General features: G+C 42.6%; 1 protein-coding gene across 6 annotated transcripts; it reads left to right on the forward strand.

Moving 5' to 3' along the window:
* Positions 1–394: 394 nt before the first annotated feature.
* On the forward strand, positions 395–24,122 carry add2 (adducin 2 (beta)). 6 transcript variants are annotated; one of them, XM_078250084.1, is made up of 15 exons: positions 395–732; positions 6,526–6,723; positions 7,319–7,460; positions 9,715–9,866; positions 10,300–10,380; positions 11,097–11,246; positions 12,328–12,471; positions 12,779–12,877; positions 13,331–13,507; positions 16,743–16,988; positions 18,438–18,554; positions 18,669–18,755; positions 18,867–18,993; positions 20,725–20,811; positions 22,769–24,122. In XM_078250084.1, exons 2-15 carry the CDS (start codon positions 6,577–6,579, stop codon positions 23,026–23,028), a joined length of 2,016 nt encoding a protein of 671 aa, XP_078106210.1. In that variant the 5' UTR covers positions 395–732; positions 6,526–6,576; the 3' UTR covers positions 23,029–24,122. The 6 variants fall into 6 exon arrangements, with proteins under 6 accessions (XP_078106210.1, XP_078106207.1, XP_078106211.1 ...); XM_078250081.1 differs by lacking the exon at positions 395–732 and adding an exon at positions 4,483–4,637; XM_078250085.1 differs by lacking the exon at positions 395–732 and adding an exon at positions 4,483–4,637 and having other exon boundaries at positions 20,728–20,811.
* Positions 24,123–24,252: the final 130 nt, after the last annotated feature.

Below are 24,252 nucleotides of genomic sequence, written 5' to 3' on the forward strand. Positions count from 1 at the left end.
AGCAAACTTTGTTAGTCTCATGGCCTATCTTATTGTGTTTTCATGAGAAATCTTAATTTTCAGTGTAACTAGTAAGTAACCACAGCTGTTAAATAAACAATATTTCGTTCTGAAATGTACAAGAGTAGAAGTTTAAAGTGGCAGAAAATGGAAATAATCTAGTAAAGTACAAGTACCTTAAACTTCTATACATTACTTGTATAGTGTTACTTTTTTGTGGGCTTCAATCTCAGAGTTGGATGTGACAAAGTATTTTTATTTTTGTACTACAGTGTACACGTTGTTCTCCATTAGAACAGAAGGTGTCGCCTGTTTGATGGGATCTATTTTGTCTGACTCGAGCTGGGCCTATAGCCAACTAAACAACGTTTTAGGAGACAGCATTAGATATCCAGCAGGGCTGTACGTTATATGTATGGCTTTATGAACACAATAACTAAGCGCAGTGCAAAGATTGATCCCCACTGTAGGTGTATGAGCGGGAGCCCTTGGGTGTCAGACTGTGGACAGGCGTGGCAGTGGGTTGGTCCAGGAGCACCGAGCGATGAAAAACATCAGGATCCATTGACTTGGTACCAGCTGAGGCCCTGAAATAGTCTGACAAAGGAACCCCAGGGTCGCAAGTCAACAGTGACAGATTTGTTGTAATTAACTACATCTGCTTCTTCCGAGGACGGATGTGGGTGTGCCGCACCCACACAGAAGACACGGTCCTGAGGATGATGCACTGAGGTGAGTATGCTGCCTGCTAACATTTGTGTTTAGTTGTGTCGAAAAAGGCAATCATGGTTAAATGGTTGGGCGTAGCATAGGTCCTCCCAGACGCGTGCATGAGCTGTGTGTGCGCCGATGATGTCTCCGCGTCCTTATGCCTGATGTTTAATGGTGGTGTCGGTGCATCCCGCTCCCTTCCTACGGTTAGATTGATAGATGTGCTTGTATACTATTATTAATATAGCATAGTGCTATAGCGCACAGCACCCTCTCCATATTGCTCATGCTGTCTTTTCTTCAGATGAAGGCCCGGGGACGAGTTCAAGGTCCCTTATGTGCAGTGTATGTCGTGTATTCCTAGAGTGAGACTGCGAGTCTGTGATGGCAGTGGCTTCCTAGTGCTTTAGCCGTGCACTGTCTAATCTCGCTCATTAGCGTGCCAGCGATGGCTTTTTGTTATTTTGCAGTAGCTCAGCCTGTGTGTTTGTACCGGACGCTGTCAGGAATGCTACGCGGGGCGTGATGAGCTATTTTACTCATTTGAAAATAAAAGCGATTGTTTTGAAATGCACGTTTGCTCGATCCTTTACAGAGAGTCGTGCCGTGTCGCGCCTTCGCTGCTGGTGCTCGCTCTGCATTTTGCGGGTGGCCATTAGCGGATCCGCCGGTGCTGATGCTGCAGCGCGTGCGATTGTTGCTAGGCAGCCATGCAGAGCGCGGGCCGCTAGCGGGTGGGTGAAAGAACGGAGGATGCTAAAAAGTCATCAAATATATAATATCCTATATAATATACACAATGTTGCCCTGCACTCACACGAGTACCTGGTCAATAAGCCTGTCCTCCTCTCCTCCCCCATGGTGGGAGTGGGGTTTGTACATATTAATCTCCCCTCTGCACTAGGCAAACATAGGATGGATTCCTCTCAGCCACAGCAGTGTGAAAGTTGATGTTAAAGTCAATGATATTGGAATTTAGTTTATATTATTAACCCTAATAAATAATGTCAGGTGTAGAATTACTCAAGTGCCTTACATGAAGCCTTTTATTAGTCCTACTTGAATGATAGATATATAGGAACTGTGATTATACATTGTAGGACTGCAACGATTATTTTCATTATCGATGAACCTGTTGATTATTTTGTCGATTTAATCTACTAGTTGTTTGGTCTATAAAATGCCAGGAAATGATGAAAAATGTGTTGCAGGGTGTGTTTCCCAAAGCCCAAGATGACCTCCTCAAATGTCTTGTTGTGTCCGCAACTCAAAGATCATTAGTTTACTGTCACGGAGGAGTTAAGAAACTAGAAAATATTCACATTTAAGAAGCTGGAATCACTGATTAACCTTTTCTTTCCTAAAATAATGACTCAAATCAGTTAATCGCTTATCAAAATAGCTGTTGATTAATAACTAATCGATTTATCGATTGATCTTTGCAGCTCTAACACATTGCAAGATGGCTTGCCCGAGACAAATATTAATATGAAGTGTGTGATAATGATATTGAAATATGATATTTTGAGGGGTACGTTAGAGGATTAGGGCCAACGTGTGTTAGAGTTCTGAGTTTAAAGTCAGAATTGTGACTTCTGACTTTAAACTCAGAACTCAAATACATTTATTCACATGTGGCCCTAATCCTCGTCCGTTTGGGCCAAGTAAACGAGCAGTAATTATTATGGGATATCGACCTCTCTGACCAAAAGACACTCTATAAGCTCTCATTATTAAACTTGTATGGGCTATAAATATTTGCAGATTGTTGGAGTTGAAATTTCTGTCACATTAGCAATTATAATCCAATACTATGTAGTTAAAGAAACCTCTTTAAAACTCCCTCGACTGTAATGGAGTCCATCACCTGTCTTCAGTTGCTTCTCCTTTTCTTAAGTGTTTGCTATATTTTGATATTGTTTATTTACATTTAGGTGGATGCCAGATGTCCCATTAGAGACTGCGCAGAGACTAGAATGCCCGGCACAGACTCAACAGAAATGATTCCACCGCTACATCATTTATGCGTTTTGTGAATGCTGCACTTCTGGAAAGCACTCAGTCTGCTAGATGTCTAGAGTTAATGAGTCCATTTAGTTGGGCGTTGAATAGAGCAACAGTGCACTTGTAAGTTATATTAACACGCCAACATAGTTTAGTGTAGGTTTATCTTACTCTGTTGAATATTAGAATGAAAGTCCTGAAACAATTATGTTCAATAGAAATGCAGTTGAGTTTTTTTAAGATACTTTTTTTTAGGCTTTTCCGCCTTTAATTTTTGACAGGACAGCTAGGTGAGAAAGGGGAGAGAGAGGAGAAGACATGCAGGAAATTGTCACAGGTCGGCGTCGATCCCTGGACCTCTGCGTCGAGGCATAAACCTCTCAGTATATGTGCGCCTGCTCTACCACTGACCCAACCCCGCCACAAAATGCAGTTGGGTTTTTAATTATACTGTAGGTGTATGCGATACAGAAGTAATCAAAGCTAAGTAGTGCAGACTTTTTCATTCATTCTCAAACAGGCTAATGTGTGACATCTAAACATGTTTTTACATTAGATTATAGCGTGGTGTTTAACATCAAATGAACGGACAAATAGGAGTTGCAGTAAGTTTAGAAAGTAAAAACTTGCTTTGTTTGGAAATCATTTCAAATAGTTTTGAACATGATTACACTTATTGATCTTTATGTTATTTTATTATAGATATTTGGTTTGATAGAAGCTAGTTGCATAACTGATGGGGATCCACTGACCAGCCATTATGACATACACTTAATGAAAGCAAAGCAAATGAAAAATCAATCCAGAGCTACTTAGGTAATTATACCCCTATCTGCCTCTCTGCTGCAGGATGTCAGTGCCCAGACACAGATCTCGTAAAACCCCCTTCAAGTGGGTAGATTTACAGCGGTCAATACAGGCATGTATATGTGAAGATAATGTAAACATAATGTGGAAAAAATAATGGGGTTTTAGGGTAGGGATTAGGCCAAAGATCTCAGAGTACAATCCCCCAGCAGAGACAGTAGCAATACATTCATTGATTGGTGTATTCTGGTGAAGGATAGGCCAACTACATCAAATAATATTAGTTTAATAGTATCAAACTATTTAAACAACAGAATGCAGCTATAGAAGAGGAACGACTGGCGGCTCCCCTACTTCCTGAGATTTAGATAGATTTTAGATACTTTGGATTGCAGTTCTTCCTAAACAAAAACAAAATAATGCTTGTGTGTCAGTGTGTTCTTGGGCAGTTTAGTTAGTGCTTTAGTGAATGGCTGATGATGTTGGATAGCTGATGTAACGTTTCGGGCGCTTTTGAGAGCAGGAAGCCTGGCACTGTCGAGTTAAAGTGCACAGTTTTCTTTTTTTCTCTCCAGAAACCACATTAAAGGTTTTAGTCATCCGTCAGAGTATCTCGTGTGCAATGCAATGAGATTTAGAATTGCACATGGATCAGATGTGAGTTTCTCTTGTGCTGTTAGAGTGAGCATCTTAAAAGCTTGCCCAGAATGCTAGAGACACGAGGAATGCGATTTGGGATTGACAATGCATGTGATCAGAGATGCACAAATAGTTATGTAAACAGTAATGAAACATATAAAGTAATTGAGTCAGTTGCACAGGAGAGAGGGTGTGGTGTGCCTGGGACCTTATCTGCTCCCTGCAGCTCTGTGTGTGTGTGTGTGTGTGTGTGTGTGTGTGTGTGTGAGAGTCAGGGAGTGGCCATCTCTTCTCTAAAGGGCCTTACGGTAACTCTTTACTCTTTCTCCAATTACCGATCCGTATCACTAGCTAACTTCCTGTTAGTGGATCTGATGCTGCTGTCTGCATGTTTGCTCTGCTAATGCTGCATGTTGTATAGCTCTGCTCTTCCACTCGGCCTGTTCCCTGAGGAATACAGCATCCTTAATGTGAGGGTAGGTTTTTCATCTTAATGCTGACATTTAAAAAATACGAAGAAATCCAGGCTTACCGTGTACTCAAATATACTGTTTATTTTTGCAATTGCCGGCAGGAAACTCTGTTTTCATGTTAATGCAAGATAGAAAAGGATTTGCTTGGGATTTAATTGTACATAAATGAGCGTATTGATTGAACTGACGATTGTTATTTAATATTTAATTCTCTTTGCTGGGTCTTTTCATAGTTTGGGCTGGTGTGCACCTCTGGATCCTGAGGCAGGGCTTTTGTGGACTGCTTGAAACATAGGCTCAGGAAGATTAAACAATATTCTGCTCACTGCACTTCTTCCATTTGCACATTTACTTAGATTTCTTAGTATAAGCCATGATAGCAGTGAACAGGATTATGGCGGCTGCGTTCAGAGCATATGGCTACTATAATTGGAACATTTTTTTTTCTTAAAACTTAATTTCATAGACTTGCTTTTTTTTCTCTAATGTCGTTAATTTTCCTTCTTTAATCTTTTAATCATATCATAGCCCCATTACCGTTGCACTGCACGTTCACCTCCTTTGCCCGCTCGGTTAATTTCATATTAGGTATGAAGAGGAAGTGATGAATTGAAGCATTTTATCAAAATACAAACTGTGTCCTTTGTTTCCTTCATGATGGAGCAAGACTCTGGCTAGAGAAAGCTCAACACTTGTTTAGTTGTCAGCAGCTTGTTGTGTCTGTTAGTATCATCTTTTGGCTAGCTTAATGCATGCTGCTGCCGTAAGGAAGGGTCGGTCCAGTTGCCATGAATTGCTCTATTATTCTAATAAGTGTGCAATTTCTAATGTGTTTCTGACTTATGATGTGCCTTCAGGCTGATGTCCAGACTGTTCTTAGGCTAAATTAACTGTATTTTTCTGTATTATAATAGACTGCATCTCATCACTTGTAAGTTAAAGAATCCAAACTGTTGCTAAATGCTGGCATTTGGCAATCTGTACCTGCCATTGTTGCTTAAAGGATGTCATTTGTTTGTTTGTGTGGATGTCACTCAATGCTATAAAGTAAATTAGGGACATGTCTAAAGGAGGGGGTCTGAGAAAAGTAGTGAATTTTGCAAGCATACCGAGCCACACCTGGCTTTCGCCATGTCACTCGCAAAACACTAGAATGGATCTTTTTCACAGCAGACATTTTGACTTGTCACAGTAGGAAAAGCACAGCTGAAACTGATAACCTTAACGACGGCTCAATTCCATCAAGTGTCCCAGTGAGCTATTTCAGTGAGTCAGCATGCACAATACCAGGGCCTCTCCTAACTGGAATGCAGCCATCATTAATGGTTTTGAATACACCTGTGCTTTTCCGACTACTCAACATGTCTGCTGTGAAAAAGGTCTATAGTCAAAGTCAGGGTTGGAAAGTCGAGATGCTCAGTGGTCTGCAGCTGAAAGCAGCAGCAGTAGGAGGTAGAGCCGGCGGTGCGATCCAGGGCTCCGCCTGTCCACGTGTCCAAGTGTCCTCGGGCAAGACACTGAACCCCAGCTTGCTACACAACCCCCGTAAACCCATACCTTTTCATTTTTACTCTTTACTCAGAACTGTTTCCCCCCTGCCTCCAGTCTTTGTGCTATGCTAAGCTAACTAGATGTTAGCTGTATCTTCATAATTAACGGGCAGATTAGAGTATGGATATTCTCATCTAACTCTGAAATGAAAGCGAAAAAACATATTTTCTAAAATGTCAAACAATTCCATTAAAATGGTTACCTTTAGCTGCCATTAACAGTCTAAAAGTGTAAATTAAATTTGCACAACTGTAGTTTATGTCTAACTCTTGCGTTATGGCAGTGATCTAAAAAGTGCTATTTAAGCAGCATTTATAATATTGACACTCTCTCTTTACAGTTGTCCAAACCCACCCCTGGTTGGAAGACATAAACTGCAAAACAGTAGAAGATGAGCAAGTCGCCCACTCCCAAAGGCACCCCGGTGCAGCGCAGCCCCAGTGATGGGGTCCCTGAGGGCCTCCTGTCTCCTCAGCATTCCACACCCAGCTCCGGACCCCAGCATAAGAAACGCATCTCCAGCCTCCTTCAGAGTCCGGTGAGATGGCTGTTTGTCTCTGTGTGTGAATGATTTCATGTCTTAAGCCTTTTTCCTCTTTCTTCCTCTTCCTCTTTCTCCTCTCCTCTAGATGTGGTTAGCTCCTCACATTACAATAAATCTGTTCGCAAATGCCACTTGACAGCTTGAGCTGCAGTCAGTGCTGGACCCCATTCTGAGTGCATGACTATGTGTGCTCCTGCATATGGGAGAGCAACAGTGAGGCTACATGACGCTGATGGAGTTGTGTGAAGTGAAGAGGTGAAAGGACTGATGGAGAGAGGCTGACTCATTAAATGTGTTTACTCGCCCTCGCCCCTGTAGTGTAGGAGTGTGTTCAAAGCCCTCCTGAATTTGTATGCGATTTATATATATATATATATATATATATATATATATATATACGTCTTTCAAATCGTTCTGATGGCATGACTTTTTCTTTGTGGAAAAATGAGACAATTCAGGGGTCGCCAAAGACAGAAATGTTCAACTCCTACACATTGAGTATTATTATGAAACTGAAATGATTTATAATGTGTGGTCTGTAAGTGTGTGTGTGATCATATATTTACTACATGTGTTTGTGTGTGTGTAGTCATTCAGGGAGGAGCTGGATGTGCTGATCCAGGAACAGATGAAGAAGGGTGGCAGCTCATCCAACCTATGGGCACTGAGACAGCTGGCTGATTTCATGGCCTCGCATGGCGCCCCGGCCGCCCTGCCTGTCACCCCTTCTAGTACGTACACAAGACTTTCAAATAAATCTCTAACATACTGCATTTACTTTAGCAACACTGACCCTAGTGTTTCATTATTGCCTGAGCGATGCATTTTTAGCAACAAGTTTCGGTTACATTTTACTTGAAGGTATCTACGTAAGAGTGACATGACACTGTCGTAAACATAAACAAGTCATAAACGTTTATGACATAACGCTTCTTTTAGTAAGTGTCATTTGGTTTTTGTCATCACAAGTTATGGTTAGGGTTAGGGTGTCATGACTGCGTCATGTGTTCATGACAGTGTCATGTCACTCTTATGTAGATACCTTCAAGTTAATTGTTACCAAAGTTTCTATTGTTAGCCTGGGTGCTCATAGTCGAAGTGTTACACTCTTATGTTCGGACTGAATACGGCGCCCCGTATTGTGAATACTTGTTCACTGGCATACCTTAAGGGTAGAAACACTGGCTGGGAGGAGGAATGGTGAGTCCCTCATATGTGGCATCATGGGTTTGCTGACAGAGAAAGACGTTCAGGTCGACTAAGTTCAAACAAAAGTGTTTGGTATATTTTTTCGTTCTACATAAAACTTCATTCGGAAGCAGCTCTGACAACGACGCACTTTACTTCAACCTAAAACGTCTTCTGAGAGAAAGGCCTATTGCGGTGCCACTATAAGATTATATCAAAGTTATGAAAACAAGTACAGTGTATACAGTAGCTGCAATTAACTGTTTCATTTAACATACCTTGTCCACAGAGAGAAAACTATCACAATGTACAGTACTTGTTGTAATTGTTTCATTAGCGTTAAACGCCCAGTACACCCACACAGGTTTTCATTATTATCCTGGCTCATTAGAACTCTGCTCAGGCTCAGAGCATTTTTTTGAGCATTTTAAGATCTTCGGAGAGCAACTAATGCATATGTATGCTGTGGAAATAAAGCTTTGCTTGATACAGACACATGCCTTTGGTGTGGGAGATCCCGGTTCGATTCCCACTGCGATACGTCAACCAATGTGTCCTTGAGCAAGACACTTAACCCCTAGTTGCTCCAGAGGCGTGCAACTTCTGATATAATTGATATAATTGTAAGTCGCTTTGGTATCATTGTAAGTCACTTTGGATAAAAGCGTCAGCTTTGTAACATGTAATGTAATTCTTGAGGAATCTAACGCATTTGGTATTGTTTAGTATATAAGTTACGTTTTAATTACAATTAATCGCTTGATTCATCGTGTTCACGTTACCAATGATCGATTAAGGAAAGTGCTTACAATTTGCAACCCTAAAAACAGTAGCTTCAAACGCGAGACTAGTTGAGATTATATCCAAAAACCACCGTGTTGACCAAAGATCGTATAGTAACGACAAGATAATCCACTTCCCCGCCTACTTAGTCACCCACCACCCACAATCAATGACGGTGAAGATGATCAGACAGAGGAACAAGTCGTATCTTGGTGTTGTACAAGTTTATTTTAGCCAGTTAAATCACTTTTTGGGGGAAAAGCTTCGGACATCTGTGTCCTCAATGGTAGATGTGGCCAATCTCAGGCTGAAGTTCAGCAGAGCTATGCTGGGGATGATATGAGCTCACCAAAGTCCTTGTACTATAATCATTTTTTTTTAAAGTTGCTCTATCAATGTCACCTTCTTTATATTGAAATGTGTACCTTGAAAAGAATCAACCACTCTTTAGTCTCGCATTGCCAGACCTTCCTCCACAGCTCCGCGGAGGAGGGTCTGGCTAATCCACACAGAATTCCGGGATGGGAGAAAAACCCGCTCTGGTTTATTGGCATTTCTTTAAACCAATTACAATTGTAGTGGGCGGTGCTTAGCGCCGGACGGAGTCACGGTGCCACTGCAACAAAGCCTCGGGAAGGAACTTGTTTTGGTGGAACGTGTACGTTCAAAGGTTGTTTTAGTCGTGCAACAGTAAACTCAGATTGGACAGATAGTCTAGCTAGCTGTCTGGATTTACCCTGCAGAGATCTGAGGAGCAGTTAACCATAGTCCTCACAAATCCACCGGAGTTTAAAATTACAACACAAAGGAAGCGAAAGGTAACGGACATCCAGCCGAAAGGAGTGACATCCGGCGGACTTTCTGGCAGCACCGGAGCAATCCCGGAAGTGGAACGTCGTGGATATAGACTAACCATTCTCCTACTTACCTTTTGTGTCTGCAGACCATCATCTTCACTGCTCTCTTACTCTCTCTCTCTCCCTCTCTCTGTTCTCTCTCCCCTTTTCTCCACAGACATGATGATGGTGACTCCCATCAATGACCTGCAGGGCTGGGAGCCTGGCAGCATGGTGAAGGGGGAGAGGTTGATGCGCTGCAAGCTGGCTAGTGTCCATCGCCTGTTTGACCTGTACGGCTGGGCCCAGATCAGCCGCACCTGTCTCACTGTAAGTCCCACTACCTTATCACATTACACTCCTGACTTAATCTTTTTTTTTTTTCCTTTTGTTGTGAGGCAGAACACATACCTATTGAACAGACTTCATCACATCAGTGGTAGGTTCAGTTTGACTGGCTGTTGGTGGTCAGAGCCCACCATAAGACCAGCTTTGGCCTTCTGCGGGAGTCTAGCTCATATCTGGAATGAACTGAGTGGATCAGGCTGGTTTGGTGAACTAGATACAAGAAGAGTTAGATTGGAGTTCTAGTTTTTTGTAGTATGTATGTATGTATGTATATATATATATTTAAAGTGCAAATTAAATTACAGCGGAATTTAAGGGGCAGGCTTTTACCACAACCTCATATTATCTCAGATGAGCATATGTTTACTTCCATCAGCTGTCTGTGTTTCCTAATGCCCCTCTTTCTGCCCGACAGCTGCGTGTCAGTAAAGAACAGGAACACTTCTTGGTGCTTTCAGACGGCCTGGCCTACAGTGAGGTGACTGGATCCAGTCTGGTGAGTAATCACAGTCGGGATTAAGGTTACACATACACTCAATGGCCACTTTATTAAGTACACCTGTGCAGGCCAATGCAATCAATACAACAGCTCTGCCTTAGATTCTACCTTTAAATTTATATGTTCAGTTTTTGTTGACATTGTCAGGGTAAATTTAATTGTACGTTTATTACTGAGGTCATAGTCTGGCATTGCCAGACCTTCCTCCACCACGCTGCGGAGGAAGGTCTGGCTAGTCCACACAGCATTCCGGGATGGGAGAAAAACGTGCTCTGGTTTACTGGAATTTTTTTAAACCAATCACAATCGTCATGGGCGGCGCTAAGCGCCGGACGGAGCATCAGTGCCTCTACAAAATAGCCTCGGGAAGGAACGTGTTTTGGTGGAATGTGTACGTTCAAAAGTTGTTTTTAGTCGTGCAACAGTAAACTCAGATTGGACAGATAGTCTAGCTAGCTGTCTGGATTTAACCTGCAGAGATCTGAGGAGCAGTTAACCACAGTCCTCAGAAATCGTCTGGAGTTTAAAATGCCAACACAGAGAAAGCAGAAGGTAACGGACATCCAAAAAGAGTGACATCCGATGGAATTTCCAGCAGACCGAGAGCAATCCCGGAAGTGGAGCGTCGTGGATATAGACAACTGCGGTCACAGTTGAAGGTGGTTTTGTATTGAGAGGTGTTTCTCATTTTATGGATTTTATGTGGTTTCCAGGTAAAGGTGAACATCCTGGGTGAGGTGGTGGAGAAGGGCAGCACCAACCTGGACGTGGACCCAGAGAAGTTCAGCCTGCACTCGGCCATCTACTCCGCCCGGCCAGACGTTCGCTGTTTGCTTCACCTCCACACACCGGCCACGGCTGCGGTGAGTCAGCCTGGGAGCATTAGCATTAGCTCACGGGTCTGTCCTGTCCTGTTCAGAGGAGACACCTTTACACTTCTGCTGCTCACATCCAGATGCACTGTCAATCGATGAAAATATTTAATCGCACTTTAAAGCAGATATTTTTCAAGTTTGTAATGCTCTTATCAACATAGGTGCATACAGTGGTGGCTCTCAGAGGCAATTCATATGTGCAGCCGTTGGATTCAATGTGACTTATTTCAAGCCGACCCTCGTCCTCTACAATGTTAATCGGCCTGCAAGCTGTAGCCACACATTCACCTATTGCTGTTGACAGTTTGTTGCTTGTAAATGTGAATGGACTGCATTTATATAGCGCTTTTCTAGTCTTAACTACTACATAGTACAGGAACCATTCACAAAACCTTCCAATTGGTAGGCGACCGCTCTACCACCTGAGCCACAGCCGCCCCACAAGAGTATAGGTGTCCCGGCGTCTCCTTTGCAAACTATCCAGCGTGGCCTGCCTTTGGCCAGAGGGAGGAGGGGTCTCTGCATCAGCCGTATGCTTGGCCAGCAAGTGGTGTTTGAGACTCGACGTACTCCGGTGGTAACTCAGTTCACATCGACAGTACATGAAAATAACATTAGTCTTGTCGAGAGAACCATCTGGAAGGGATTAGAAATACCCTTTTCTTTATCTATTTCTGCTCAAGGAGCTTTGTTTCTGCTGGCCATCCACAACGTTACTGCTGCATCGCTTCCTGATTTCCCAAACTATGGGGTGGCCCGAGGCCCAAATCACAGAACAAAAAAATGAGTGGTGTTTAAAGGAAATTGCGTTAACTCATTTTTATCGCGTTCATTTGACAGCCCTAGTGATAACACATTCATACTCTTAAGATAGAATACCATCTCAACTACATATTTTAGAATTTGATATTATTATTTCATAATTGTAGCAGTTGCAGTGTCATCTTGTTCTGTTTGAGTCTGAAAGCACTGTATAATTGTCCAGCATGGACTTTGTGACGACAACACTGTGAATATGAGCCTGTTTCCTGACCTTTGCGGCCACAAACTGACGGCTAACCGTCTCCAGGTTTCAGCAATGAAGTGCGGCCTCCTGCCTCTGTCCCATGAGGCCCTGCTGGTCGGGGACGTGGCTTATTACGACTACAACGGAGTCATGGAGGAGGAGGAGGACAGAGTGGAGCTGCAGAAGAGCCTGGGCCCAACCTGTAAGGTGAGCAGAGCACAAGGACAAAAGACATTGAATCTGATACGTGCGTATCATTGCCTGGTTGAGCAGTTTCCGCTCCTGTGCGTCCCACGTGGTTTGTTCCAGCTTTATGAATGAATGAAGAAAAGACATAAGGTGATGTGGTCCTACACTGGATTAATTATTCAAGCTGGTGCTGCTGCTTGGAGACTAAACTTGGGATGTGGTCTTAGTGTGCCTTTAATATTCTACAGTGTTTCTTGATAACCGTTAGAAATAATGAAGGTGGTTTTTCATTCCTGTGTAAATGTGTTGATTTCACGATGTGTAGGTTCTGGTGCTGAGGAATCACGGCATCGTGGCTCTGGGGGAGTCTGTGGAGGAGGCCTTTTACACTATCTACCACATCCAGGCTGCCTGCCAGATCCAGGTAGTTCACACAATGCTGTCACTGCATGTATGTATGTGTGTGTGTGTGTGTGTGTGTGTGTGAGTGGGAGAGTGAGCTGACATACGTACATGATGTAGATGCACCAATTTTACACCTGAGCAGTTGCCCTTCTCGTGGTACCCTTTCAGTGTAATTGAGCCAGCAGCTCTGCACTGCAGTGTAATACACTAGAAGAGCCAAAAAGACACTGCAGTAATTCTACAGGACCAACAGGGGAAGCAGATATGTGACTGTAAGGTCATTGATCCTTTAAATCTGTAGGCCTAGAGGTTGATGTCAATCATGTGTTATATTTTCACCCTCAAGAGTGTGTGTGTGTGTGTGTGTGCGCGCACGTGCGTATGCAAAAGTGAGCTCAGTTACTTTTTTCCTGAATAAGAAAGGGCCTTAGAAAAGCTGCAGCTTGTTCTAAATCTGTTGTTTTTTTGCCAGGTGTCAGCTTTGTGCTGTGCCGGTGGTGAACAGAACCTGATTCTTCTGGACCGGACCATCCATAAACCCAACGTAGCCGGCACTGTGGGCTGGGCTGGCTCCACCTTTGGACCCCTGCACAAGAGCCGCGTCGGGGAGCACGAGTTTGAAGCCCTCATGAGAACCATGGATAACTTGGTAGGTAGTCTCGCACTGCCAGACCTTCCTCCACAGCGCTGCGGAGGAGGGTCTGTCTAGTCCACACAGCATTCCGGGATGGGAGAAAAACGTGCTCTGGTTTATTGACATTTCTTTGAACCAATCACAATCGTCGTGGGCGGCGCTAAGCACCGGGCAGAGCCACAGTGATGCTGCAAAATAGCCTCGAGAAGGAACTTGTTTGGGTGGAACATGTGTACGTTCAAAAGTTGTTTTAGTCGTGCAACAGAAAACTCAGATTGGACAGATAGTCTAGCTAGCTGTCTGGTTAACCATAGTCCTCATAAATCCACCGGAGTTTAAAATGCCAACACAGAGAAAGTGGAAGGTAACGGATATCCGCTCCACTTCACCGATTTTACAAGTTCAGGCAAAGGTTCTCTATAACTAAAGATTACACGCTGCGCCAATGGTATGAGATGGTACACACTTCCTGTCTCCTAAATGGGCCTGGCATCGTTTAAAAGGATGAAAAGTTATATTTGCATAATGTATTCATATTTTCTTGTTCTAACATTAGATATTTACACAGCTAAAAGCTATATTTAGCATTAGGAAAGTTAGTTTTGTTTCAGCGTTAGTTGACATTATCTTATGTGTTGCCAGATCTCGCGAGAGTTTGGTCCTGAGACAGAAACAGGTCTCAAACTAATATAATTTTTTCCTGATTGTCTGTCTCAAAAATGCCATTTAAATGTCATAATGTTCTGTAGATATGCACCTTGTGAAAAATGGAGTTGTATGTAATGTTTTCCCTGCATACTTTTTGGAAATAACCCTCATCATGGGCATCGAGGGCATAGAGCATGGAGCATGGAGTGTGATAGGCATTTACCAGACATGTCTTTGAAAGAGTCCCATTATAGCAAGTGGAGGATCCAATTTTTCAGTTTCAGTTTTCAGAGCTTGGCTCATACAAGGGAATACAAGTCAGGATATCTCCGTCTCTGCTGCACTGATTTAAAACATTCTCTCTTTAATGCGTCTCCCAGTTTTGTGGCAGTGCGATACTAAAATGGGAGATTACCCCTATTTAGATTTGCTCGAATTGAAAGGGTGACACGCTCCAAGGTTTTACTTACCTTGATGTGTGTGGGAGTTTTGCTGATTCACACCAGCTGCAGCTCTTTATCTATCCAGCTCGCTGTGGCTGCAGCTTCTTTGACCGCTCCTCCCATGCAATATTATAAACTGATCCACCAACAGAAAGCACCAAAAATGTCCGTAACTTGCTGTGTAAATCCTCTTTTATTTAAAATTGGCAGTTAGATAATGTCACATTCATGTTACGGTATATGGAGTTTAGCGTATTTACTATAAATACCATTCATGTCAACATCCAAGTCAGAACTAAGACTGAAACGTTTTGTGTAATAGGGCTGCACAATTAATCACAATTTTATCAAAATCGCAATATGGACTAGTGCAATATCCCAGTCGCAGGGGGAAGCAATATTTGTTAAAGGCAAAATATGGGTCAAACCATTCTAAAATAAAGTATTGTGGTGCTGCAGAGACGTCCCGGCCTCCAAATCCTATCCTACAGACTACAGAAAGAAGAAATCTTTGTTTGGTACAGATCCTCGCAAAAAAAATCACACTTTAAGCATTTTTTTTAATTATATTTTTCAATGAAAATGAGAATAATGATACCAAAATGATCATTCTCTCCAATATCGTGAATCATATCGCAATCGCAATATCTGTCAAAATAATCGGTGCTTGGCTAATATAAAAGATAAACAAATATTAAGACGTCACATCAGCTAAAGCCCTTCCATATATTCCATATTATTCAACCCACATTTAATGGATGTGGGTATGATCAGTGCACAGTATGTTTAGCCCTCGCACACCAACTTTGCAACCCTACAACCGCCTTGAGTTGTCTGATGATGTGAATGATCTCCACCATCTCCCCTATATCATTTGAACGCCGCAAACGCGCTGTGACAAATACCGCACCATTTCCTGTAGCTGCTCCACAATAAAAGCATAAAAGCCTTCCTGTGGTTTGCTGATGGAAATCTTTGAATGTAAAGCATCGGTGTGAAATGTTCAGTTTGCATCCGCAGTAACTTCACAGCAAATAACCTTAATCGCTGGCCACCTACACAGTCACAGACATCAGGTAGAGGTATGAGTTAAGTGATAAGATTCATACTCCTCTCATATCTGCCCATTAAATATAAGGCCAGCCAGCAATCAGTTAGCCTAGCTTAGCATAAATACTGGAAAACAGGGGGAATCAGATAGCCTGTGGCTCTGTCTGAAAATAACAAAATACACCTACCAGCACATCTAATGTAGAAACTCACTAATTATATCTCATATCACATTTGTTTAATTAAAAACAGAGCTGGTTTTACAGGAGGTCTTTGCTGGTTGCCTGGTAATCTCACAGTGACAAAAATGACTCCAGAAAATCACAGCCCATGGATATGATATAGTGCTGGACATAACCACAACTTGTTTTTACACTTCACTTTTTGTAGGGGATAAACAAACGAGAAATTGTGCGTCAATAATGGCGTTTTTTTTCCATTACATGGTACCTGCTCTACTCGACTCGGCCGCGGTGCCCCGTCCTCCATTTTCCATTTTTATTTAGCCTGAGGCGAGCGTGGCTGGTCGTCATAGCGATGCCACAGGAAACTGCCGTGACCTAATGCGACACACACACACACACACACACACACACACACACACACACACACACACACAGAACGCCGAAGGTGTGTTGTTGTTGCCACAGCCAGAAGACACATTTTGTTTCAAAAGAAGCTGGAGGCAGCAAAAAAAACACAGCTGACTTAACTATTTAAAAATGTCAGTTTTGTTCAGAACACCCTTGTCTGTCGCTAGCAATGATGAGTGATTAGTGATGATTCTCTCCGACCAATCAGTAGTCTGCAGGTTTTCACGTCACCTTTTGGTATCGGCTCAGCTCGCTTGGAACCTCGACGGAGGTGGTACTAAAAAAAGTACCTGTTAGCAGGTACCAGGGACTTTTTTTTCGTGATGGAAAACCCAAAAAGTCGAGTCGAGGCGAGCAGGTACCATGTAATGGAAAAACGCCATAAGTGAGTGATAGGGGTGCTGGTATGCAGATTTTGTGGAATTGGAGTGGATTTCCCAAAATGTTGAACTATTCCTTTGAGTGCAATGACACAAGAGACCATAAAGGTTAGGGTCTTTCTTCTGTTGTTTACAGGGCTACCGTACAGGCTACGCCTACCGTTTCCCTGTGCTGCTGGAGCGTTCGCGGACGCGGAGGGAGGTGGAGGTGCCCGCAACCGCTACGGCTTTCCACCAGTTTGATGACGACGGAGTCCACCCGGCTCTGAGGCAGCACCCTTTCGCTCAGCGCCAGCAGCAGGAGAGGACTCGGTGGCTCAACACCCCCAACACCTACCAAAAAGTCAACCAGGAGCAAGCCAGCCCGGGTCAGCGCACCACTGTGAGGCTCCGGGAATCATTTCTTTTGATTTATTGAACAGATCACACTATAGAAGGAGTTCAGAAATTGTCCAAAACGAAGTTGCAAACCAGATGTGTGAAATAATTGTGACGGTCCCAACGGTAGTCCGACAATTTAGTGCAATTGTCTGCACCAACTCATTGCAACATCCACAACGTTGTGCAGACTATGCTCCATTGTGGCCATTGTGTAACGTTTCCTGCTCAAACAGGGAGGGAATGGTAAACTGTCTGTAGTGATATGTAGAAATAAAAAATTAGATTCTGATTCTGCCTAAAATGCTGGTATCGGGTGCCCAGATAGCTCAGTTGGTAGAGCAGGAGCCCATATATAGAGGTTTACTCCTCGACGCAGCCCGGGTTTTACTCCGACCTGTGGCCCTTTGCTGCATGTCATTCCCCCTCTCTCTCCCCTTTCACGTCTTCATCTGTACTGTCAAAAATAAAGGCTGGAAATGCCCAAAAAAGGATCTTAAAAAAAATAGAATGCTGGTATCGTTATCGGCGAGTGCTTGCGTCCACTCATTGATCCAATACCAGTTAATTGTTTGGATGGGACAGCTTTGACTTGAAAGGGGAGAGAGAGGGGGAATGACATGCAGTAAAGGGCCGCAGGTCGGAGTCAAACTGGTAGCCGCTGCGTTGAGGAGTAATCCTCTATATATGGGTGCCTGCTCTACCAGGTGAGCTAACCAGGCGCCCGGTATTTGAGCATCTCTAATAAAAAGAATACAAAGAAGCTGGAGAGCAGAGGGATCAGAGCCAAGAGAGATTAAAGTGAGCTGTGAGGAGGAGGGAGAGAGGGAGAGAGGGAAGAAAAGGCTTAAAGGCTGGTGGTTTAAGATAAAGACAGAAACAGTAAGAGTAATGAACTCATCTTTCTGATGATTTGAAAAGAAATTGGTCATATGTGATGTGTGTCTGCAGGTATTTCTGTATTCAAAATCAACACTTTACCTCTGATTCACGTTTATGTACACTGGAGAATTGGTTTTTATATCTGTGTACCTTAGAGAAAAGATGAAGCCGAGGTGCAGCGATGAAAACAATATGACCCTGGTTACATCCGTGGGAGGAGCTTGGCTCTCCCTTTTCTGTTTTCTTTCGGGCTCAGTCCCTCCCACCCTCCTCTCTCTCCCCTCTTCTCCTCTTCTCTGCATTGCAGAGGAAAGCCCACTGCCCCGTGAAGACTACAGCCATGCAGAGTCTGCCCTCTGGTGGACAACCATCCACATTATCAAAGCTGCTTGACGATTTCATGTTTTCATTATCTCTCTTTTTAAGGGAACAAAATGCTTTGTAAAGGAAGCAAGTGACTAAATAACACAGACAGGATCCTCTACTATTTGGACATACTAATATATATACTAATATTTCTTTTAAAGTGGATTGTGAGATCATTGTTTGATGTTGGTTGTCTTTCCCTTAGTGGTTGAAGGCAGAAGAGGTGACACAAGCTGGCAGCACAGCCATCAAGATAGAGACCACAAACCAGTTTGTGCCTCTTTTCACCAACCCTCAAGAGGTGATTGAGACACGAAACAAGGTAACTTCTCCCTGCGTTTGGCCTTTTCTGTCTCCCACAATTCCCCTATTTGGCTTCTGCACGCCGTCACATGAATCAAAAATGTTGTACAAGAGTTTTATTTACTCTCCTCAGATCCGACAGCAGAATCGTCAGGACATGAAGACAGCAGGACCACAGTCTCAAGTCCTCGCCAGCGTTATAACAGTCGACAGTCCTCCGGTAAACTGCACTTTCACCGCTTGCCGAACATCTGTCTCTGTTTCTCTCCAAGTCTTCCTCTTTAACTGCGGTATTAAAAGCTGTGATTTTGTGTCTCTGCTCATCTATTAGTCTCCAGTCAGCCCACCTGAAGTCCCACCAGGGCCAGAACCTCCCAACCCCTTCAACCAGCTGACAGACCAGGAGCTGGACGAGTACCGCAAGGAGGTGCAGAGGAAACAGGACGGAGGGACCAATGGTATGATTCATTCAACTCATCTGAACTACTTAGATTCTTAACCATACAGTTACAGTACTATAAAAACATCATTGCATACTTAGTCATCTCTTTATTCCCTGGTTTAGAACTAGATTTAAGCGTGATTTATGCTTCTGCGTTAAATCTACGCAGTGGCTAGGTACGTAGGTACGTGAAGGCACACCGTAGCCTGAAAAATGCACGCCGCTCGGCCGTGGCTTGGTGGTGTTGAATTTCCCCCTACTCATTTCCTGGTTCTCATTCTCCATAAACAACATGAGATCAAGGAGAGAGACGGACAGACAGACAGAGAGACAGAGTGACAGGTAGGTACAGGCAGGCAGACAGACAGACAGACAGACAAACAGACAGAGAGACAGGTAGGTACAGGCACACAGTCGACAGACAGACAGACAAACAGACAGAGAGACAGGTAGGTACAGGCAGGCAGACAGACAGACAGACAGACAGACAGACTTGCTCATCTGATTATCATGTGTGCAAGAGAAATTGTAAATGTTGCTTGGGGAAAATAGGGAATAGATTTATGATTAAATATGTACTAAAACCAAAGACAATAAAAAAGATAAACCGAAGAGTAAAATATTCTTTTTTATTTTATTTTAAATAATTGACTGGAGGTTAAGGGAAAACCGTAAGGCTTAATGAATGTATAAACCGTGCAATTTAATTATTTGACCAACTGTATTCAGGGTTTCTGCAGGGTCTTAAAAAGTCCTAAATTTCAAAATCAAAATTTGAGGCCTTAAAAAGTCTTAAATTGGCTGAAGTATTGTGTTCTAGGTCTTAAATCATTTTAAACAGCTCTTCATTTTCCTACGTCCATGCAACGCTACCTCTAATGCTCATTGTTTTTAATTCCGTAGTGTTGTAGTTCTTTCTTTCGCTAGTGCAAATATAATTTCGCTGTATTACGACTACAAATGAGACCAACATGCAACTTATATTGCAGCCAATCAGTTTTCGTGTTATTGCCGTGAGTCTCTTTCGGATTGTACCACAGACATTAAACAGATTTTATTCTTCAGCTATGGGGAAGTGCAGGTTTAGCAATACTTGGCTTGACTTTAGGGCTTAGTTGATGTTGTGATGTAGGTCTTAAATGTCATTCATAATGGTCTTAAAAAGTCTTAAATTTCACTTGGTGAAACCTGCAGAATCCCTGTGTATTATTTATTTAATATTTTTGATTCATCTGATTGAATTTCCTGTTACTGTATTTTACTGGCGTCATAGGAGTGTCTACATACCTTTATATATAGTATATTAAAGGCAGCTTAAGTTACTATGCTTCACTTTCACTAATAATGCATTGGACATTGTCTTCTAACAGTCTTAAAGGTGCTGTGTGTAACACATTAAATGCCAATGAAGACTTTCAGTTTCAAATTAAAATGTCTTAACAGATTTTCACTTATTCCAACATCTTTCACTAAGAAACTGCTCTGCTTGTGCAGTCTTTCACCCTCTTCCATGCTGTGCTGTAAAACATGCAGCAGATTCCCTGCTGAATTCTTGTTGCATGGTACAAAATGTTTGAAAATGTACAGATACTCAATTTTGAAGTTAACAGGCTGCACACAGTACCCGTACGCAAGCTTGACTTCACTTGTGACTGTCATGTAAACCGTGTTCACAACTCTAACTTCCTGGACAGCTGATCCCTCACTGCCCCTCACTGTGTGTGTATTTGTGTGTTATTTGTATAAGAAGGGGAGGAGGTGGCCAATGACAAGGAGTCTCCCCCTGCTAACTCCCCCACAAATGGCCCCCCGCCCAGCCCCCCTCCTCTCTCAGGTGAGGCTCGGCAGACTGTCCGCCCTGCTTGCTTTGCACGCTGCGTCCCTGACCAGCAGCCTGCTGCGAGTCTGACACGGACCCATGTGTGATCCAGTGCTGCTTGTGCTCCTCTCATGCTTCAAATGCTCACTGACAACTGGGTAGGGCTGGGCGATATGGAGAAAATCTGATATCACGATATGGACCTTTTTCACAGCAGACATTTTGACTTGTCACAGTAGGAAAAGCACAGCTGAAACTGATAACCTTAACGACGGCTCAATTCCATCAAGTGTCCCAGTGAGCTATTTCAGTGAGTCAGCATGCACAATACCAGGGTCTCTCCTAACTGGAATGTAGCCATCATTAATGGTTTAGAATACACCTGTGCTTTTCCTACTATGACATGTCAACATGTCTGCCGTGAAAAAGGTCTATTCTTGACCAAATACATCGATATTGCAACGTTATTGTAGGGTTGACAATTGGTGCTTTCACAAAATATTTTTCACAATGAGATTTTAGATAAATAATCATCAATAATGTGGTAAACAGTTTCAAGTGAAATTATAGAGAAAAAAATATTTGTTTTCCAGCTGTATACTGACTGTTTACATGCATGCACAAAAATTAGTGCAATGTTAAAAAAAAATCAGCAATTCTTCAAATAATATTCCCTCAAAATGTTTCACAGCTGATTTTCTGAGAAAATTGAGTTAGTATGTGCTTGTTCTTATCAACGTGATTGTATATCACGATATCTCGATATATGATTTCATCACGATATGATTCCATTGAAAGACGATAAATTATCATATTGAATTATTGCCCAGCCCTACAACTGGGTTTGTCACACATTGGGCTGGGGATCGTTCAAAACATTTTTGATACAGATACCAATACTGTGATTTCTAGGGGGGGGGGGGGGGGGAAATTGATACAGCCTAGTATCGCGATATTTTCCGTGGCAATACTGTATCGATACACAGACACCGAGTATCGATTTATTACAGTATTTTATATGTTATATAAATATTATGTTAGTATTTTATGTTAGTTTGTCTGCTTGGCAACAAATCAATAAAATTGAAGTGAGATGAACAAACAGTGACAAAGTTTCCTTTTGGGGCCATCATTTGAAATTGGGAAAAATTTGAAGTTGGGAAAAAAGGTAATATATTGCAGAATCTTGCAATATGTTTAAAATCGCTATAATATCATATCGTTGTGACAATATCGTATCGTGATAATATCGTATCGTCGTGATAATATCGTATCGTTGTGACAATATCGTATCGTGAGGCCTCTGGTGATTCCCACCCCTCGTGATTGCGATACCGGTTCCTAAACAATACTTTTTTTCCGATACCAATTTTATGAAATCCATTTTAACAAAAAGAAATGACAACATTACACATTACGGCACGACTCTTTTCATTTGTTTTTCAGCTCCTACTACGTGAGTCCCGTCTCTGTGCGTAACGTGGAGTTTTTCCTGTCAGCCAATCACCAGCATAATTAGATCTTGGTAGGAAGCATGCTGCATGCTTGTTGGCTCACTGACGCTGGTGAGATTTACTCCTTAGGTATTAAAATTGGGTATTGAATGACGAGGCGTTTTTCGTTACTCGAGGCATTTCGGTCGGTGCCTAAAAAGTATTGAATTCGCTACCCAGCCATACTTACACCAGCTTAAAGTAAATGGAATGCAGACATTACTTCTGTTGTCTTACAGTAGCTGTGTGTGCGTTTACATTTGCCACATTTCAGCCCATCTGCCCCTGTACCTACTGTATCTGTTGTACTCTCTCCCTCTGTATGTCAGTCTGTCCTTTTCTGTGGTACTCCAAGAATGTTCATCTGCAGTGACACGTCTAGCATGTAGCTTTGCAGCTCCACCGCCACTCAATGCTCTCTGTCTGGTTGCTGAATATTCTGCTTTGCTTTCTTTTCTTTATTATAATACTCGGAGCAGAAGAGGCAAAGACGGACCCTCCAGCCGTACAGAACGGCAGCGAGGAGGAGAAGCAGACGACCGAGGAGCTGGAGAAAGGGATGAAGGCTCTTTCAACCAACGACACCACCTCCACACCTGCTGCTCCTCTGCCCCCCAAACCCCAAGGCGGCACCCCGGAGGGCTCCCCCTCCAAGTCCCCGTCCAAGAAGAAAAAGAAGTTCAAGCCGCCGTCGTTCCTGAAAAAGAGCAAGAAGCAGAAGGAGAAAGCAGAGACCTGAGGCGTTCACGCACACCTGGCCCCCGGTGAAATACTACCGGGAAACATTTCGTAGTGAATGCTGGAGTAAGCAGATGAGTTAACCACATCAGATCTATTCAATCACAGTCAGTTAACACGTCACTCACAGACACGCTGTACGAAATTGACTTACAAATACTTTCCTGCAACACTGGTACTCACTGATCTGATCGAAGTGGTGACACACACACACACACACACACACACACACACACACACACACACTCACACAGAGTTCCTGTATCACTCACGTCTTATTTTCACCTGCTGTGCTATGAAACCATTCATTTACTTCACTGTATAGGCATTCAAACACTTTCCTTTCTAAAACTGGGATTGCTAGTGTGATCGTGTGCCCTTGTCGCTCCGAATTTGTTTCATACCATTTTCTTTTTAAATCACAACTTTGCAAGACACAGTGGGAATTTAAGTCTCCTTGAGTTATGCACCTCTTATACATGTATAGGCACTTGACATATGTATATTGACATTCTAGTATGTTGCATTTATTCATCACCATAGGCGTCTTCTAGTCATGATTTGGTTCTAATTCTCTGATAGATGTTGCAGGTATACTGTGTGAACACAGGTGCAGTACATGTAGAAATATACTGATAGCTACTGATTGTGCTCTTCTGAATGCTGGTTTTGTGTAAAACTATCAGCCTATTGACGTCATTACAGCAGGGAAGAACAAAGAAAAAAGAATGCCGGGAAATATGCTGGCTCGCAACAAAACACAAGTCGCTATAAATGCTTCTGCTACCCCAAAACAGGATAAAGCATTAAATAAATTGTTGCTTGCCAATGCAGTTTGAAACCCAGTAATAGAAGATACTGAAGGTACTAAACATTCCACTCCCCCCCCCCCCATATTCTTTTAAATGTATGTATGTGTGCAAAATACCTCTTAACAGTTGTAATTATTTTCTGTTTTAACCAGTAGCTGTTATCAAAATGCTGACGTGTGATGTTTGCTCATGGTTTTAATTTATTTTATATTAGAATGTACAAGTGAGTGTTGCAAGGTTACCATGTATCAGTCATTAAAGATCAAGTTTGATTTAAAACCAACAGGATCTTTCTCTGCTTGGCTAACAGTTTGAACTCCTTTTAAAGGTAGTAGTGTTACTATTAATTTAACAAACCACAATATTTGGTTAACTACCATGAAATGTTAGGTTTAAAATAAAAAATCCCAACA

This window comes from Sander vitreus, chromosome 5 (assembly GCF_031162955.1).
Source record: "Sander vitreus isolate 19-12246 chromosome 5, sanVit1, whole genome shotgun sequence".
In the NCBI taxonomy this organism is placed as follows: Eukaryota; Metazoa; Chordata; class Actinopteri; order Perciformes; family Percidae; genus Sander; species Sander vitreus.